Genomic DNA, 21,172 nt, shown 5'->3' with positions numbered 1-21,172 from the left:
TTCATGTCGTTAAAGAAGATGACTCCTTCAAATCAGGTTGAGATTCCATAAAAATTCACATTCTGTAAATTAGCTTTCACAGTTAAATAGACAGGGGCTGATCCATATGTAGAATTAGAGAAACAAAGCATTTAATTTCTTTTTAAAAAATTTTCCAAGTGTTTAAAACACTGCTTTGCTTCAGTTTTACCGATAGTACCTAACGTACTACTGAATGTGTAAAAGTATCTTCACCAAAATCTAGTTGGCTTAGATAAACACTGGTTTTTAACAAGAACCTGTCGTCTAAAAAGAATCATGCCAAATGGAAAAAATAAAGAGAAATTATTTGCAGAAGCAATGCTTGTTTTGGGTTGGTTTGGCATGTTTTTCTTTTTTCCCCAGGTACATGCTTAACTCATCTCACTGGCTGTAGCCAAGTTAACAGATAAATGCATCAGCAAAATACTCACTCTAAATCTTCAATTAAAAAAAAAAAAAAGAAATCTTGAAACAAATGTGTTTTCCCCCCCCTCCCCTCCCCAACCCTTCCCAGTTCCTAAGTCTGAAGAGGAGGGAATTAATAAAAACACATAAATGGCTGGTTTAAAATATACGAAGTAAACACTGAATTTGCTATTAACCATTTGCAGAAGAGGCAAAGTAGCAGTTACACAAATTACACAAAATCTACTGTAATTCTTACATTAGTATAAAGTGATTTCACTGAAGGAATTATTTCAATATTTCACATTACAGTTAAGATAGAAGGGGTGTGTCAAAGGCTCTGACACCCTTGTTTATATCATCTATCCTAGATTACACACGACAGTTTTAAGAAAGGACCCTTAAATGATCTACATCTGTAACATGTTATTGGCCTTTAAAAAAAAAAAAAGAAAGAAAAATCACTTGCAATACCTCAACAGAATCTTCACTTTAAAGCCTGACCACCTTGTAAGAGTCCTTGTCAAATAACCTGCAGAAATAATGGAGCATCTTGCTACGAGTGCTCAACCCTCTCACTTTTGTGACTAGGCACCAGTCGGTTTCATCTGAGAAAAAAAATTCAAGTAAGACTGAGCTGTGCTGGCTTCTTGAGAGCGTTTGCAGATGGTTCATGTGCTGGAGGTCCAAACATGCATTTGTTTTGCTATTTGGTGCACGTAACCAATGTCGGGTCTTTGATCTGGATCAGGGTATATGCACATGCTGACCAGCTCCCGCAGCTGAAAGACAGGAAAACAGGCATGGAAGGGTGAACGAATCCGCTGTTCTTACTGGAAAAGGCTATGGGAATGTTTGTGTGACCACTGGAGTCCAGGACAGGAGCTGGGAACCTCTTGTATGCAGACATTCCTGGGCAGGCTGCAAGCACACGTCCATCCCTCCTGTGTTGTTCCCCCCCCATCCTACAAAAGGATCAGGAAGAACCTTTTCCACCAAATCTTCAGCAATGAAGACTGAACTCTTCCACACAACCCCATGGATTTTAGATTGTCATTTACAATGCGCCCCTAGCATGTAGATACCTCAGGGTTCCCTGCTCAGTGGTTTAGTGTGGCTCTACAGAGACTGCAACAACCCCCTCTGACCTGTTACTCCTGACGCTGAGAGTTCCAAAGCGTTGGGTTTTTTTTAAATTAAAAAAAAAAAAATAATCTTTTTTCCTGGGGGATTTTTGATTCACTTCAGAGAACCAGAGCAGAGATGACCAGTATCATTGGACAACCAGCAGCTTGCGGTGAAGCAGGACTCTGAAGGATGAGACAGGGCGGTGGGCGGGAGGAGCGGGGAAGGGAGCCGCGCACAGGACCACCCAGCGACGTGCACTGAGGGCATGGGCTGGGGAAGCAGCGCTGGGCCCAGGGAGGCACCAGTGGCATGAGCAGGATGGGGATGAAGGAAGGAAAAATGAGATCATTACCAGAAACCTGATCGAGCTGACAGGCAGGGATGGCCTTGCCAGTGAAAGTGGACTCTGAGGAAAGGGGGGAGCCTGAACAGAGCCCTCCGTACAACTGCACTTCCCACGCCAATCCTGGGTAACAAGCCAGTGCAAGCTTTTTAATGTAAGAAGTCCGAACAGCACTTGCGTAGCCTAAGATACTGGAGCATGGCTGTCAAACATGAGTGTTTCCTAAAAACCTTTGTGAAGGAGAAAGACTGGTCACGGATTATGTTTAATAAATAAAATGCAGAAGGGCTGAAGTCTCCCCACCTCCCAACCCTCTTTATTGTGCACATGAAAGATTGTAGCTTTTAATTACACAGACACTGAAAGCTGCTCGTACCCCCGAGGCACCAGGAGAAACAGCCTTGAGCCTCTGATCTTCTCACATCCTCCCAGTAGCCACAGTGCCAATTATTTTAATGGTAATTAAAAGCACGACCATACAGCTATCAAGCACACAGCTTCAGCTGCATTACTGAACATACTCAAAGTGAGGTTTTCAGCTCTGGATGGAGCAAGGCCCCGCACTCCAAGCTGTCGCTGGGCCTGACGCGCATTTCGGCAGGGATTCCTGCAGGGTAGCATGCGGCCGAGCGGCGAACGCGCAGGCAGGATGGAGGCAGGGGCACACAGGCTGCACAAGCAGCAAGGACACGGTGTAACGCAGTTATTGCTAACCGCCTTGCCTATCACTTTGTGTGCACGCACCGAGAGCAATACAACCCACCTAGGCAGGCTCTTGCCAGAGTAAACCCAACTCCACCGCCTGGCCCTGGCCCGTGCTCTCATAACTGCTGTGGCGACTTTTTTTGATTCGTCTGAGGGCAAGGGGGTGCTGCCTTTGTAACCCTGAGACCCCAAACATTCAACACATTCCTCAGCCCTGATCAGACAAGATCACCACAACACAACCACAAACAATTTAAAATGCTTCTAAAGCTCTGACCAGAGCCTGCACTATCAGTACAATTTGTCCAACCAGTAGCTGTGTTCCCGTGTAAATACCGCACTTAAACACAGGAAGTTTTGTCCTCTATCAATGCCCAGGACAGCACAGGCATCTCACCATCACCTGCAACGAACTGGTGGACCAAGCCTTGACAAGCACCGTCAACCAGTACCTCCAGTTACTAGCAAAGCTGTTCCCAATATAGAAAACTGGTCCTGGCTGGAGTCCCAGCTCCTCTTCCTGCTACAAGCAGCATGCCAGTTGATCATGGGAGCATTTGCACTGGTTAGCCACAAAAGGCTGCAGAGAAGAGGAACATTGCTGAAAGGAAACACCATTAAAGCAGGCATTCTTCAATAAATGCTTTGTTCACCTAAAACAACACTGCAACCAAAACATTCATGTGACCAGCAATCAGCCTACAGCTGATGCTTCGCTTCAAGACCACATTACCAAGGTGAATGAAAGACATGCTGATGGCTCTGGGGCACCACCAAAAACTTTGGTAGCGTGGCACTGCCTAATCCTCATCCCTGCCTTTGGGCGGGAGGATGTAAAGGCTTTACTGCTTTCCCACATCGCTTACAAACCTGCGGCAGTGACAATATTAGAGTGGCTGTAAAGACACTGCCCTCTCAATCTAAAATAGAGGCATTCACTCTTGAAGGAATGCCTCCTGCCTGCCTGCGTGGTTTATCTAGCTTGGCTGCTGGGAGACACCACCACACCTTTCCCTTTGGCTATCCACTCCAAAAGCAACTGAAAAGACAACCTTTAAAAGTATGTACTAAACCAAATATTGTTCATGGTGGAGTCAGGTTCTAATATTCACAAAGTTGAAGCTCTTTGCTGTTTCAGTAAGAAGCAGCAGCTAATGCAGCGAGATGAGCTACAGCCAAAGGCACAGCCCTCCTCAGACTTTGTCAAGCATTCTGTTAATAGTGTATGAACACCATCTGGAGTCTAGTTCTCTGGGACCTGGCGCCTTTGAGCTTTAAACCATCCTTCTCACCCTGGATTGTATCATTACACTACACACACTCTTTAGCACTGCCAGAGGGAAGCAAACAGACAGTAATTGTAAAGACAGGAAACACATCTGTCAACTTACACTAATTCTTGCTGCCAGCAGGCATATCCTGAAATGCACGCTACAACAGCATGGCAAACGTGAACGCAGAGAGCCAGGGCTCACTGCTACAGCAGTTTAGGGGGTGGGGAAAAAAATTTAAAAATTCACTTTTCCAGAACAGTTCTCAAATAATCTTTTTGCAAGAGTTACTTAGCAAGTAAAAACCTAAGTAAAATGTATAACGCGTGGCGCAGGGTCCCTCCCAGGGTGGAGACCAGACCGTCTGCTGCTGGCTGCGTACAGTATTTCCCCTGCATCCTGCCTCTTGCTCCTCAGAACTCTGAGGTAGACTGAAACAAAAGAAAAACCCCAAAGGATATGGTGAACATTTAAAATTACATTAGCCATTTCCTTTCAAATAGAAGGCAACTGTAACTGAATGAGGAAGTAAGGAAAAACAGCTGCTTTGTCTAGGTAAGGGGGGGAAAAAAACAAATTTAAAACTCCATCTCAAAAGGCTCTCAACAAAAACAACACGCGTGTTTGCACTTGAAGTGGAACATTGCCAAGCAAGCATGCACAGTGACAATTTTTTTTTATATGCTCCGCTTCAGCTACTGCTCTCCATCCCTTGCTTTCACATGCAGAACCACCAGACTTTAAAAAGCCCCCATACAGCCGCTGTATAGATGCTTATCACATTAAACTAAATAGCTTTCCTCCCCCTTCTTTTTCTTAAAAAGAATCTTTCCCCCCTTGTTACACACTGCAGACTTCATAAACAAAAATTTAAGCACTGTTTTATGGTATGTTATTTTAAGGGAAAGGAAGTGAAGGAGAGGGCTTTCCCACGGTTTGTTGTTGGCTTTTGCCAGCACCGCAAGACTTTTGGTTTCAAAATATTCCCCACATTAAGAAATCTTCTTTCCTGTCTTAATTTAGCTTGTCAACATTCAGACATCACGATGACAGTTTCCTTAGCCAGCCCTAAAGGTACCCGGGATAGTGCAGGGGCTTCTCCTCCCAGGTTTCCTTCCCCTGCGCGGGGAGGAACTTCACTGCATTCCCCCACCCACATTCCCCTGCAAAAATGCTCCCTATTTACCTTTTCAGAATAATGTTCAGCTGGAAGAGGTGGGTAGTCACATTGCTCTATTTTTTGGCAAAGAGAAAACAGGTTCATTTTATCTCCATAGAAAGGACTCTGAAGAGCTGCCATCTGGAGAGAAAAAACAGAAAATATTTCAGAAACGCAAAGGATTTAATAGCCCTCAGTATTGCTGATCTGCAAGAACAAATTTTGTTCTTTGACAGTGAGCAAGCCATGATGTTGCTCTCTGAGACTGTCCACAGCCAAAGCTGCTCCGAGATCAGGACAGGTTTGCACGCCGTCACCGGACCAATACCAGGCATGCCACCGTGTGCTTCCCAACGCCCTACCATCCTCACATGCAAGTGTGAGTGAGCGGAGTTGCAGCAGCAGCACGGAGCTCCTCCAGCCACGCAGCACTCCATCCCGGTCAGCGATGCGGCAGTGCCGGGGTGCCTGCTCAGGCAGCCAGGCCCCTGCCCCGACACCACTCTACGGTGGGGCCCTGCAATGCCAGCCCCCTGTCCCTGCCTCCCGCCGGAGCTACCCATGACCACGGCACCCCGCCTCCGGGCAGCACCCAGTCTGGAAAAGTCTCGGCGTTATCCTGTCACTGTGATTCTTTCTGCCCAAAACGTTCAAGATGTGGGATGTTGGGTGTACACAGACCATTCTACAGGTACACAAAAAAAAGTACCTTTAAAAAAAAAAAAGAAAAAAAACCCAAAAAACCCACAAGAAACAGGATGTTCAGACTGTAGGGCAATCAGTTAGAAACCAACTGGCTCAAGAATGACTACGAAAACATCTCAAACACAATCATCTCTTTAAAAAGTAGAAGCTCTTCTGTCTTTGATAACATGCTATGCTTTATCTTCGTCGGTTATGACCATATCCAGTTCATTTGCTCTCTACGACTGGTAGATTTTTTTACTAGACTGCTACAAAGAATAAATGGATTATTTTTGGACATCTAGCTACCTAGAATACAAAGGATCTTGTAAGCACGAGCAATGTACTTCAGCCTTGAAGAAAAAACAAAACAAAAACAAAACAAAACAAACAACAAAGTTACCTCAAAACAAACATCTCCTCCTGCCAGAAATCTGCTATTTAGAAAAAGGTATCCCAGGCAGACCTGGGAACCAGACTACTGAAACTTTTCCTAATCAATCTGGTCTTTTTCCTCTTTCAATTCTGTTTTATGAACCCAGTATTTGCATCTCCAAAATATACGACAGACGTCTGAGATTAACAGGCTGTTCACACAGCACAGAGAGCACGGCGGAAGGCTCTGGGTGGGAAGAATTCTTTCCAGGGCATGTGGAGACTCCTTACAAAAATATGTTTATATTATACTTAAGCCTCAGGAAGGAAACTGCATCTTTGTGTGTGTAAAACCATTCATACTGCAAGTTCTCAACCAGGAGGTCTAAACGAACACTGAACCATGAGCCTCAGAAAAACAGCTGTAGCAACACAGGCATTTTTGAACTTAGAAAGCACAGCTTGAGTTGTGCCTATGAAAGGCGCACACGATGAGCTAAGCACCTTCCCTCTCCCTTCCCCACACCAGGACCCCAGCCCAGCAGACCCACCCACGGCCACCGGCCATGCCCGGCCCTTCTGCTTATTAGTTACCCAAGCGCTGCTCCTCGCTGCTCGTCACTCTCACCGCCTCTCCGGGGCAGCCCCGCACAGCACAGCAACACCTCCTTCTAATGAAGCACCACGGGGTAATTGTGGATATTATCCACTCCGTTTAGATCTTTTTAAATCATTTTGCTACAAGCTGCATCACATCAGCAAGCTCTTCATACTAAGGCCAGCTGAGGTTGATGCTTCTCACTACAGCTTTAATAGGGGGTTATTTCATGATTATTCGTCTTTTGCTCATTACCATGCGCTGTGAAAGCCATCTGAAGAACACCGTCTTGTTGCTGACACCCACAGCAAGCTCCCAGCAGAATTTTAAAAAGTCAATACTAGATCCTCCAATCTATTATCCTGCAGTTGGGAATCAAGATCGATGGATTATTAATGATTTGCTGACCGAGAAGCAGTTTTGATTAGGGCAGGGTTTTGAAATGCTGCATTTGGGCTGGACTTCCAGCAGTAGGACATGGCCCGGCGCAGAGGCACCCCCGAGCTGACCCCCCCCGGGCACCACAGCAGTGGGCTGCAGCCGGGGATGTCTTACCGAAACCTCATTACCATTAACACACATGCAAGTGTTAAGCAATGCAGGACACACCAAGATGAAGTATCCTTGGTTTAAATCATAAACCTGTCTTTTAAATAATCTAAAGTTATGATGTTTCTTCTTTACTTATTTGCAGGACATAATCATTACTATGTGAAATTAGTGAAAACACGCATCAGCTGCAGGGGGTCACCTTGTGCAAGACAGTCATGTAGAGGTAAGAGACCTTCTGCAATGAGTTCTGGGCCATTATGAGAAGAAATAAGATATAGTCTGGCCAAAACTCCCAAGGTTATCTCTTTATATACCACCAGACTGAAATATTTTTCAGGAAGCTCTTCCAGAGGTATTTATCAGATATCTAGAGAAGCTTATAAACGGCAATACAGAATATACGAAGGTACCCAAATTACACTGAAGGACACAATGAACTGAGTACAGCTCCCAAAAACATCTCAGAAAATTGCAGGCTTGTTCAGTTTTCTGTCTGTAATGCTTCACATAACGTAGTTTGAGATATTTGCAGTGCCAGTGACATTTACTGTGCTTTGCTGCAGGCTGAGCGAGAAGAGGAATTACGCCTTTTAACGGCTGCACAAAGCGGCGGGTGGGGGAACGGGCACGGCACACTTTGACCTCTCTGTGGTTCCACCACTACTATCAGTAGTAGCACCAGGCTACTCCTCATAAACCCTACAGACCTGAGGTTAAAGAGTTGCCCGACAGCCTTGTGAACGGGCCCCAACGGCCGGCCAAGAGCCCTCACAGCCCCTTGCTCGTGGCCTCTTGGAAGTTTTTGAAGGCAAATGGTGAATTTGTATCGCTGTTACTTCCTTACTGTCGTAACAGTAACAGGCAAATCAGTGGGGAAAAAATTACAGACTCCGATTAGAGACTCTAATCTCCAATTAGAGATGGATAGCAAACTGCTCTCTATCAGTTAAAACAAAACTGGAGAGCCCAGCATGCAAGATTGTTCCAAGAAAAACACTAATGGGCGTATTAGGGAAGGCACAGAACCCTTAATCAAGGGTTAAACAAGGTCTCAGAGATTTCAATACAAACATCAATAATGCCAGTAAGGTTGAAAGGAATTTTTCAATTCCCGTTCACTTTTCTTTCTAAGTGCAGTTAAGTGGTCATGTGCAAAAGAGGAGAAATGAAAAGGAAACGCTGTGGGGTGTTGGGGTGGTAAACACCAGGCATTAAAACGGAAAGAGATGGTACACACATTCTGACTAAAACAGTCAGGTCTGCGGGGGTCGTGACCACAGGCGCTCCAAATATCTCACTAACAACAGTTTGTGATGCTATGCTGGGGTTTGCTCCTGACATTTTGATTAGAGCAATTACTGCAGGACAGCTAGATCTCCATTTAAAATGACCACCATGCAGTATGACTGGTTAAAAAATATATATATATAGGAATCACTGTTAGCGTTTAAATTGATGGTCTTGCCAGAACTGCTAAAGTCATTGCTTGTAGCTGTATTCTGGGAATTAACAACTTATTTGTATCCCCTCCAAGTTATCTTGCTGACAGATACCTACAGGAAGTAAGGGATGAAGACAGTTACTACTATATTGATAAGATTTAATAAAAATCACTGTATGATTATCAATGTCAAAGTTAAGTGGTGCTATGTGGCATCACATCCCAAATCCCTCAATGTTCCCTAAGTGGATTCCAGTGGACACGCGTGTCTCTGAAGGCCATTTGTACATTAAATCTCACTGCAGCTTATCTACCCAATCTATCTGGAGAAATATCAGAAGTGACTCATAACCAAACAAGCATCGCTTCCTTACTTTTAAGCCAAATGGAAAAACATTCTTCTCACAAGAAATTAGTGAAGATAAAATACGGCTCCTTCAAAGACACATGAATTTGACTTTTAATTTTCCAAATTCTAGACAGTTTAAAAAGTCAAGTAGCTGTTTATCTACTGAACACAAAATTGGTAACTGTCCAGTCCTCCTTGGAATTTGCAAGATCTCACAGCTCCTGTTCACAAAGTTAAGGCTTACCTACATAGGAAGTAAATTTAAAAACGCTTCACATGCCAAATCTTTCACATGTTACTATAGTACCGCTACTCCTACCAGAGAATTATGTTCAGTGTGCAATTAAGTCAGTTTCTTGAAATACAAGGAGTACCAAGACTACTGTGCCATAAGGAGACCATATTGCCTGCAACAAAAACATATCTTAGCACAACGCTAAATATTTCTCTCTGCATAAATCTGGAATCCCATCTCCAGCAGAGATCAGCCTCAGAAATCACTCAGAGCAGCCTGACGGAGAAGCTGTACACTACAGCACCAAACGAGTAGCTGGGTCCAACTTGGGTGACTTTGACTGTTATTGATAGACTTGGCAATTCCAACACACCATGGCAGGGCCAAACTCCTCAACCCTGCAAGGTCTTAAACTGCAAATTCCTCTTCAGGCCCAATACATGCAGAATACCTGGAATCATTCAGCATAATGAATTACTGGGAGCTCAGGCTTCCTTCCCCCTGTTCCCACAGAAGAGTCTCCAAATTCCCTTTCAAATGCCACCAGCAGACCCAGGTACATACAGCTATACTGTATCACTGCAGTTTTCAGTACCTCATTAGAAGCATTACAAGTAATACCATCCTTATAAATGGCATGTTGCTACTGCTTCAGGAGTTATTAAAAGTCTCTTGAATTCTTTCACTAGAGCTAACGAGAACTTGAGGATAGGTACAAAGCCACTCAATTCATGCTCACAATTTTCCAAGTATTTTTTATCAAGTACTTAGTAGGGTGTCTTATACCCTTTCTCTCCCTCCTGTCCCATGGAATTTTAACACAAACAGTGACAGAACTACATTGGGCTCCAGCATTTCCACCAGTAGATCTAGTGGCTAACTTATGGGGGATTTATGCCAGGCACCCAGATAAATCTTTTTCCTTAATGAAACTCTATGCCATGTCAAGTCAGTAGTTGTCAACAGGCTCTCTGAAGCATGGTGGAGATACAGTCTTTGGACGGACACTGGTAGAAGTACAAAAAGAATGGAGAGTTGTGGGCTTTTTTCCCCCCCAAGAGCATTTATTGGACCACACTCAAGTCCACAACTGTATCTGGGCCAGCTGTGTTGCTGTCTTACACGTGAGATGCAAGGGGCTGTTGGAGTCAAGCCCCCAAGACTGCTTAAGCCCCTTCAGCACGATTTTATCAATGTATTTCACCGAGTTCCCAGCACCAATCTCTCTCACTGAAGATGCACACCACATGGTACTTTCACACTCTGCCAACAGCAAATCAACACCTATCAAACTTTATGACTCAGGGCTTGGTAACACATCGACGACAGTGGGTTACCTTGCTGAACAATCATTTAGTTGTATTAGATGAGTATTCTTCCCAGAAGTACCGAACAATGACAAGCTCTGAACTCCTGCTGGGAAGACCAATGTTATGGGAAAATTTTCTTTTACACTGTCTTGTCCTAAAAGTTTTGTTTAATCAGCTAGCTGAAGTACGTGCTTAACTACAGTAATTTGCACATCTGATGCGCTAACAAAATAAATCACACTTCTGTTTATTCTCTAATTCCATGTGGTTAAGAGAAGTTGTAGCGAGTAACAAAATGTCATCAGTTCACATAGTTTATTATCCAAAGAGGATGTGAGCAATATTCTTATTACTAAATATCCCAGGGATTTTTAATTCTCTGAGCTGGGATAGAAGCTTTCTAAATGTTGACATGCACTTTCACTTGAATTCAAAGATGCATACATCTGAAAAAAGATTAAGATTGGATTATAAATGAGTACAAGACTGTTCAATACCCTTTGATCTCTGCTAAAAATGAAATCACAAAACTCAAAGTACTGTTATAAAATCATAGCACTTATTTTTAAAATATATGTAATAGTTTAAGAAAAAGTTGCACACTAAGTGGGTAGTTCATATAAAGTGTTCCTGCTTTGTATCTGTGCATTTAGCTAGAAGACATGTACAACTGGAAAAAAATCCAGCTATAGTCTAACAGGGTTAGAGAAATTGATTTCACATTACATAAAAACTCTTACTTTACTGAAAGCTCCCAAAATTAAAATATTCCAATCGGTCAGAATTCAGTTTAACAAACCAGTAGCTTACATTCAAATAAACTTGCTATTTTTAAAACAAATGCAGTTTTTGGGAGAAACTATGAATATGGTGCCCTAATAACAGCTCTGCTCACAGTAGGAAGAAAGAATGCAGGAAGCTGGCTTGTTTATGTCTGTATCCTCAACATCTCCTGTGACCTACTAAATTAACTTTGTGCAAGTACTGTATGGCACAATCCCTTTGTTGTTCATGCTCAAAAAGCACATGATGAGCACAAAAAGAGTTAACTTTTCATAAAGTTTCTCAACAATTAAACTAAAGTAAGTCTGACCTACTCAATTCCTGTACTGTATTGTGTGGTTAAGACAAACCCGGGAAAAAAAAGTTAGAAGATACTTGCCTCATACAATAAACAGCCCAAAGACCAGATATCAGATTTAAAGTTATAGCCGTTTTCATGTATTCTTTCTGGGGACATATAGTATGGAGTTCCCACTGTAAAAAACAAACAAACAAACGAGCAATTATCATCTTAAAAAGTGACTGTGCAACCTGTTATACAGAAGTTTGACTTCATTAAAGGATTAGGTTTAGCATGAACAGCTAATGGAAAGAGATTGGCACAAAAATTTGGAAACCAATCACAGTTTCAAAGGCATAGAACCCAATATATCATCACATATAGAGCTAGAGGATTGGTGAATATTACTGAAAATATCTTCTGTATTTTTGAAATTTGAGGAACGGTTTATTCCCCTTCCAGTCTTCCAAGTACCTTCAGAGTGTCTCAGGTGGGCAGAGCAGTCGTAAAGGATGATCCTCCTTTGGCTCACTTAACAGCACTGAAACCGCAAGTTACAGATGTCATGAATGTGCTCTGCTAAAACAAGATTCCTGTGACAGCACATCAATTGAACGTTCACCTGACACACACTGCACTAGAAGCATGACAGAGCGGCTCCAGATATGACGGGGTACCCTTTTTCAGAGTTCAGGAGACCCATTTCTGTGCTGCAGTAAATGAAGTAACAAGCCCAGCACCAGACAGGTATTCAAAAACCTTCTGAAAGAACCAAGGTAATCATTCCGAACTTTAAAACACTGCTCCAACTTGCAGTCACATCAGAAGCTGTGGGACTCCTATGTACTCCCTGAAGTCTGTATTTTATCAAAAGAAATTTACTCCAGCATTTGGGACAGAAGTTACAGGAAATTATTAATAAATTCCTTACCTCAAAAAGGTTCTTTTTTAAATCCTAAGTAAGTTTCAGTTGTGGTACTGAAAATACCAGACATCCTGGCAGTCTCAACTACATCAAATAATCCTCAGATACATCATTTATTAAAACATCCAAGGACTGTATATGCTCTCTCTTCTCCTGCTTCCCCGTCCCCTGTCAATTTTTTTTTTTTTTTTTTTTTTGCGCTTTTGGCATTGCAGTGTATCCTTCTCCTAATTAAAGACCTTTCCTCACAAGATGACAAATGTTTAATTTGCCTGTAACATTCAGTTTACGGTTTCTCCATTTGAAATGTTGACTGCAGACAGTTGGAAGACTAATAAGCAGATGAAGGATGGTGTTAGAGGTGGAGGGGGAAGAACAGCCACCACCTTCCTCCAATGTTCCTAAGGAAGGGTTTACACACTGCAGGAAACAAGTGAGCTCTGCGGCAGAAAGCAACAGCTTCCCAAAAGGCAAAAATCAACCCCCACCAAGCGCACAGATGACCCAGCACAAAGCTGCTGCCATCAGTGCGATACCTGAGCAAAATCACTTTGGGGTCCCTCTGGCTTAGACCACACCGCACTGCTAAGTATATACATATGCGAGTCCAAATCTTAACTGCATTCCTCTGTCATCCAGAAAACTAAACACAGGCCAGGATCCCTTCAATACAGGCACTGTCCAAGGCCTGTCCTCACAGAACAACAAGATCTTTACAGACCCAAAGAATTCACAACAGGTATATAAAACAAAAGCCACCGGAACAGTTAGACATGGGAGTCAGACAACACTCGTTCTCAGTACATCAGCACCATAACAGAAGCTGGAAATCAGAGAAATACAAAAATCTTCTCTTAGCTGATTTAGTCAAAACGAAGAGCACTGATTCAAAATTAGTACTGTTAATGCTAGCATGCAGTTATCCAATTTACTCCAAAGCATCCCCAACATCCCTCCTTTTGTAGGTCTTGCTGTAAGCATGGATGCCATATGCACCAGATCCTCCCGGCTGCCGTATCAGCGTTCTGAAGCCCTAAGTTTTCTGTGGCATAAACTGGAATCATGTTGCACCAGCTACTCCACCTTAAATACTCAAGGCATTTTCTTTCTCTGAGGTGAAAATTAAGTAGCTTACCTCGAAACAAAACCAACCAACCCTCCACCCTCCCAAACCAACACCCTTCAATCTTTATTCTGTATTTTTGCCACGCATTTATATGCCCAAACCTTGGGTCTACTGAACCTCAAAATTTTTTACTCAGAGCTATTCAGAAATGTAGCATATAATGTGAAATTAATCCTACAGCATCAGTGTGAAACATGTTACTTGAATACATACATAAAACTCTGCTTACCAAAATACAACGAGTAACCAAGAAAGGAGACCACTGCCCCGACTGGCTCATTTATTTGATCCCCCAGGACTTTCAGTAATCAGCTGCCCTATATGATAAACTCAGCTTGTGCTTGCACGTCATTCAAATAAGAAGTCACTGCACTTTCAATGTGAAGAGCACCCTCATAAGAAACTACATTTTTGCAAATTCTATACAAACTACAACACAGGAAAAATAATACATGGAGATTATTATATTTCCATGCTCAGTAGTATCATATCCAGCTAGGCACATGTCAAACTGACACTGTCCCAGATCTGGCTGGTTTTAATGGCCAGTGAAAGGCCTCTATGGATGAGACCAGAGTTCCGTTAATAGTTAATAATTTTTAACAGACTGCACACAGTAAGTTCACAGAACACCAAGAGCAGACAGGACTCATTCAAAGAACCCAACAGGGCTCTCCGTGGATCTCTCCCATGTGCACGCAAGATGCACAGAATGGACAGCACAGCTCTCCAAGTAATTTCCACACATTTGCCAGATTTCTGTACAAGAACTGACTTAGTTGGAATAACACTGATTCATTTTCCTGCTTAAAAATATGCAGCTGCAGAAGAATCAGTGATTCATTACGTGAAGTTCTTGCAGACAGTTCTGGAAGTCCCCACTGAGCAGCAGTGTGTAAGACACTTCCCCACCTTCAACTTCTTGGTGCTTCTGCTTTTCTCAAATCTGCCAGGAGAGCTAACAGAGCCACTGAAACAGAAGACATGCTAGTCCTTCACTGACAGCGAGTACCGGCGCTGAGCATGGGCGGACAGCAGCACACAGCTGGCAGGAGGGAACACAAAGATCATTCCCACTCTTGCTCCCCGAAGTCTTCGTGCTTCAGAGTGCTGGTGCCAGGGGCGGCCTCCAGCCACAGCCGTTCTTGCAAGCAGTTATTCTGGGTCACTGCATGACAAGCTCAGAGCAAATAATAATGTGTGGGCTCTAAAGTTATGGCCTTGCCTTCCACGTTAGCAGGGGTCTGCTTGGTAGGCTAAAACTGTCATTTCAGATAATGCCTTAAAACAACCTTCGATCAAAGCAGAATGACAGGGTTTATAATACGGATGAGTGCGTTATAGTCCATATTTGATTTTCTGTGCATTAGTCTGTTCCATTATATTAATAGGTCTGTGGAGCAGTCCATGCCTGAGCTGATTTTATGAAGTCTACCTTGCACATTTACCTATCATTACTGTAGTGTTGTCAGCAAATGTACAAACAAGCAGGTCTCTGCGTTTCAAAACCGATGCATTAATTTTTAAATAACTGTCATGATAAAAGACTGACAAGCCCAATTCTCTTTACGGCCTGTCCAACATTACGTGGGAATCTCCTGTAATGAGCATCTTCTAGAAAACCGCACAAGGCTTCCAGTGCAATCAGTCAGGGTTCACCATTGCATTACATTAGTCAATTTGACAAGAATAGTCTAATTGGAGATTATTAATCAGAAACTTTCTTTGGCATTTGCCCTGCTGAAAATACAAAATACTGTTCAGATTCAATATTAATCACCAGGTGGTAGAGTAATGCCTTTAAAGTTATAAAGGTCACAAATCTGTAGAGAAGATTATGACTAGGTAAGCATCTTCCCATTCCGTTCCTGAAAGTTGAAACACTTCACTTCAGTGTGAGCCTACTTCAGCGACATCAGAACATTTCTTCCTACTCTCCCCAGCACTGTGTGCACAGTTACAACACCCACATGGACCAGAACGGCTCTGGGCTACCTGCAACACCCAAGTTAGGGAAATAATAATTATTCCGAGTAAGATTAGGAGCAGAGTCTCTTGGTTCACTGGGAAAACATACAGGGAAAGGCAGCAAAGTTATTCCAGAAACAAAACTCAAATTCCCTTCCTCTTGTATATAGTCTGAATTAAAAACCCTACCTGTGTAACTACAGCAACCAGTGTGCACAGGTACTCTGAGCTGAATTCTCACATCTGCCACAGAAACACCCAGGAGAAGAGCTATGTTACTGCTGAACTCAGCAAGTCTTTCACTACATAGGGAAGAAGATCACGCTCAACCGTTTTGAAAACGTTTTTCAGCTTGAATCAGAGTTCTGTTGTTGTGGAAGTGACAGTGGCCAGGTTATCAGTACAGTCACACACAGTATCGTTATCTTCTATACAGAACTTCTCCCTCTGCAAATACAGTTCAGCCAGGGATCAATGCTTCCTGTGAAATTCATCCTTACCTGCTCACACAGGCAGAAACAAGAGAAAATCTGATTCATACTTCTAGGAGGCTCTATCAGAGTCTCATTCACTAAATTTAATTTACCACAGACGAGTCTCTTGCAGCAGTGGTTCTCCCACACCTTTAGGCAGATTGTCATTGGACTGAAATCAGTGCAGAATATTTCCAAATACTTTAATAGGCTCTGTATGTTTGGGGTTTTTAAATGCTATAAAAAAATAAGCATCTCTTGAAATTAATCAAACTCCATAACCATATTTGGCCGCAAAGTACAAGAACAATTGATAAGGAAAGCTTTTACTGTTCTGCCTTCACCAGCAGCTTCCAGCTAATCTTTCATAGTGAGCTGAACAGTGTTTCTGAATCTATCACTTTTCTTTCTCACAGCAGGGAACAGAGTTCTGAATATGAAAGAACCTAACAAATTCTGACCTTTATTGTATCTTTACTGAGTATTTCCAGTTTCAAACCAAGAGATATCAGAGCGCAACGTGGGCCTCAAAGGGGTAATACTGACTAAAGCATTCCTTTAGAGGTGTTCCACTCCTGTCAAAACAAACTTTGCAATGTTTTGAAATACTTGTGACTTTTGAAACATGCTCATTACAAACGAAAAAAGCAAAGAACCATGCTCAAAAACCTGAGATGCCACCAGCGACTAACAAAAAAACCACCCAGTTTTTAAAACAATAATTTCCAGAACTATTAGCTTAAACATGCAAGACATGCTATTACATATTCCACGAATATACATACAGTTCAGAAAAATATCTTCGTATGTTTTTATACTATCTAGTGCTGTAAACACAGCAAGGAAGCAGTTCTACTTGAAAATGAAAGTCCACAACTCTCACTTGTCTCATCTCTCCAGACACACTTGTAGGTTACCAAGAAAAGTTTACAGCATTATTTAAAAGGAGTCTAGTTCATAAGTATTTGTTTCTAAACAGTTTGCACTATTTGGGGTATATTTCCAACAAGAAGGCTGATGTCTTTTCCCAGAATTTAGGAATTAGCTCAACTTTTGGGAATTAGTTAAAGTGAAATAGTGGTCAAAGGCGCTAAAATATACTTCAAATTCCTTCAAATCTCAGTGTGAGGCACCCCCACTAGTTGTTTCAAGGTGGGGGGGGAACAAGGGGAAAAAAAAAAAAGAAAAAAAGAAATCTACTTATTCATACAAATGAGAATAAATATTTTGTGCATAATATTGCGACAGGTTTTACAAGACCCGTTGCTCTAAGTTCTCTCTTTTTTTCTTATTAGCATTTAATTATGTACACAACCCTACCGAAGTCCTTATAGTTTTTTGGTTTGGTGTTTATTTGTTTTGGTGTTGTGGGTTTTTTTGTTTGTTTTACATGTAGGTAGTAGAATATCCCTGCAGTAACTCTGCAGCAATCTTTTCTTCCACAAATACTGCATTACAGGCACAGACCAGAAGGCCAAAATTTCTCAAAACACACAGAATATTGGCTATTGACATTTTAAGCAGATTTCTTGTGTCCATTTTATCTTAACAAGTACTACTTACTAGCCCCTTAAAGTACTGTGATTTTGTTTCAGATAGCAAACTGGCTTGGCAAGCAAAAGAAAAAAGAAAAAAAAAGACAAATAGTTCATTTATAACAGAGCTCTTCTCATGACTGCAGTTACTCCCTGTTTGCCCTCATATCCAACAATAAACCAGAAGGAACGTGTAACACCCCACGTACTCCAATACATGGCTATTTGCATGTTCTAAACTGAGAAGCTTTGACTTACATGCATCCCCTGAAAGGAAAAACTGCTCCAAGTTTATTCTTGTCCAAGAATAAATAATAAATCATCTCCTCAAAACCAAGACTATTCTGAGTAAAACTGAGGGTGTTTGGGGGGGCTGGGTTGGGGTGCTGTTTGTGGTTGTTTTTTTTTTTCTTTTTTTCTTCAAAACGTAAAGCCAATCAGAAGCTTTGGATAATGCCAAGTTTATTTAGCTAAAAATGGGCATTATACTGCTTCACAATAAAGTTATCCATTTTAATATTAATGGAAATTCTCTATATTTATTACAGGTCCTAGTAAAGCAAAACCTACCAGCTTACTGTTCAGTTTTCCAAAGATTATGCAGTTTTAATATAGGTTCCGCTATTTATAGTTTTTGTCTTACAACTAGTTAGGTTTTACAGCAAAGTTAATGACTTAAACTTTCTAACAAGCATATTAGAGTAGCCTTAACTGACAAGATATTCCTCTGGACGCCCACCACAGAGATCAACAAAATAAATAATGGACATAGTCAAACATAAACAGACAAAAAAAAATAATACTAGCCCTATTAAATCTTGAATGAAAGAGACAACACCTGGAAGCACAACACACCCCAGTACTATAAAAGAAAACCCAAACTGCATGGTGTCACACACCCAAACTCCAGCATCCAGATGTCATTTCATCATTACTGGGTGCAAAGCCCTGGGCTAAGTACAGTCATTTTCTGTAGTGAAACAGCCTGTCAAACAGGTATCATATGGCTCCTCTGGGGAAAAAAAAAAAATAACCATACAAATCAAAGAAAGAAAAAATTAAAAAGACTATGAATGTAATAAAATGCTCGCATTATAAACTGCAAAAGAACAGGCTGTACAAGTTTTTCAAGAAAACAGTAAGCAGGACTGAAGGGGAAAAAAAAACAATCGGGAGGGAGAAGCATTCCTCCTCACTTCACCCTCAATTGCTCTCCTATTCCCTCCTACACCCCCCAATAAAATGAAGTTTCTGTGACATGTAAGTCCATCTCCATTAAACTAAACCCTGGAGTTCCTGCTACAGGGGAGCTTAAATTAGGGAACAAAGGAGGGTAACCCACCATGTTGTAACAAGAAATAGTAAAATTTGCCTTAGCTACATTCATTACCTTTAAAATATGGGAGTTTTCTGGTAAAGCTTGCACATGAAGAGCTCTCCCCTATGGAAAAGTATCTCCTGTCTTCTCTCACAAGTCATACAGGGAAAAGGGAAAGCAGCAGAAGAGGTGCCACCTGGTGAACTGACCCACACTCTCCAGCCCCGAGCTGTTTTCTGGTGTTTATCACCCTTCCCATAATACTGCCGCCTTTCCCAACACAGCTTTGTTACTTAGTGAGACAGGAGGTATCCACGTTTCCCCTCTCACAAGTCTGCCTGTACAGGTCTTCCAGGGGCTGGGGCTTTCCCTGCTTCACGGTCGCCCGCTGCCCTGGCGATGCTCCCGACCGGCCGTGTCGCTGGTCAGGCATCCTGCCGTTGCTCCGAGCAAGGCGCTCGCCTGCATCTCACGAGCTGTGTATGGGCAAATCTTTCATTTTTCTTTCATTACCCCAGCATGTACTGTCACTTAATTTTTATGTATGCAATCCTTCCTGACAAATATGATCTGCTGCCTGGTAATTCATCTGACGTTCATTCTGTTCCTTGCTCTAATTACAGCTCCCATTCCTGACGCGGCGGCGGCCGTGCTGCCGCAGCCCGGCGGTACACCTGTCACACGGGTCGTGGTACTGCCTAATGCCCTTTTATGCCAGTCTGATGCTAGCAAATACAACGAAAGAAAAAAAATTAGATGAATATATTTGCATAAGCCACACGTTCAATTCATGGGTCAGCAGCCAGAGAAATGATGGTTCAGGGCGGTTGCCAGGGCAACGCAGCTACGCAAAGTGCCCGGCATCACAGCCTGCGTCCGTGCGGGTACCACACTCTGGTTTGCAGGGTGTTCACTCATAGCTACTTAAACAAATTTCTTAATTAAATCAAAACCAAGATCAGTATGTCTCCTGCTGCTACAAAACCTGTATGTCTGGCAAATTACAAACAAACAAAAAAAAAGGCACTTCAAGTCTGTATATTTTTTGATTGTTAAAATGTTCTTTTTACTTGGAAACAAGAACCACTAGAAATGGTGGTATGTCCATCCCTCCCACAACACAACACACTGTCTCCAGTATCACTCACTGCTGCTCCCTCAGTGTACCTTATTCACCTGTTTCCAGGATGCTGTTGATTTGAGGAAGGGCAAGGTGCATGCAGAAGAGGCTTAACTCTTCCTACACAAGGTGTCTCAATTAAGAGAGGGCAACCCTGGTAAAGGTCACAAGCTTGGCTTACATGTGCAGCCAGTTTCCAAGCCCCAATTTATTCTTATTAATATAAAAAGTGCAGCAGTCAAACTAGATAAGATCATATAATTAGACATGATCATATTTTTGCCTGTTCAGATGATGTGACTGTAACTTTCTGTGAAGAGGATTTATTTTAATAGATTACGTATAGCGCGTATAAATCCTTTTGATGCAAAAGAAGTTTTATGAAAGTATTTTATGAAAGTAAACTGTAGAAATGCCTTTTTTTTTTTTTAAGCACACACAAAATAAGGCAAGTATCTTCCTTTTTTGTGCACTGAGGAGCTTCAGTGTTGTTGGTAAGTATTCCAAGTGTTCCAATATCAACTGTGAGCACTAAATGTGAAAGTTTAAATACTGCACCAAAAGCCAAAAGTTCCTTCATTGCCGTAACACAGAAGTACCTTTGTGACTCAAAAAAATTGAGACCCATTAATAAAAATGGAAGATCAGCCACCTCTCTAGAGGTTTCAGACACAATTATGAAATATTTTTTACTGCAGGACTTAAAGAATGAACTGTATATACTGTATACTTTTCTGCAGCATTGTAATTAACGCTAACAGTAAAAATGAGGGAGAGAGGAACCCAGATGCTCTAAATCAGTCAACTTAATTTCAATTCCCAGAAAAATGGTGGAGGTACAACCATGCTACTTGCAAAATATAGAAAAAAAGAACAAGAAATGAATCATCACCATTATGACTAGTCCACAAAACATCATGACAAATTATGAAAATTTTTTTCCATGATAAGGCAAGAGGCTTCAGAGGGAGAGAACCAGAAGCAACAGATGTATTTACAACTATAACGCTTTTATCAAAGGCTCATATAACTTTACTTATAAGTAAACTGTTAAATCTGTCTAAATGA

General features: G+C 42.0%; 1 protein-coding gene across 1 annotated transcript in view; it reads right to left on the bottom strand.

The window, feature by feature from the left end:
• Positions 1-430: 430 nt before the first annotated feature.
• NEK6 (NIMA-related kinase 6) overlaps positions 431-21,172 on the bottom strand; it is a 42,783-nt gene continuing 22,041 nt past the window's right edge. Inside the window, exons 7-9 of the mRNA XM_009707852.1 lie at positions 11,739-11,833; positions 5,060-5,173; positions 431-1,208 (exon numbers count right to left, since the gene is read on the bottom strand). Of these exons, the coding sequence (XP_009706154.1) occupies positions 1,098-1,208; positions 5,060-5,173; positions 11,739-11,833 (320 nt within the window). The 3' untranslated portion in view covers positions 431-1,097. The remainder of the gene's footprint in view (positions 1,209-5,059; positions 5,174-11,738; positions 11,834-21,172) is intronic.

The sequence above is a fragment of the Cariama cristata genome, unplaced genomic scaffold, assembly GCF_000690535.1.
Source record: "Cariama cristata isolate BGI_N322 unplaced genomic scaffold, ASM69053v1 scaffold6869, whole genome shotgun sequence".
NCBI lineage: Eukaryota > Metazoa > Chordata > Aves > Cariamiformes > Cariamidae > Cariama > Cariama cristata.
The sequence above is the reverse complement of the archived record's forward strand: the minus strand, read 5'-3'. Positions and strand labels throughout refer to the sequence as shown.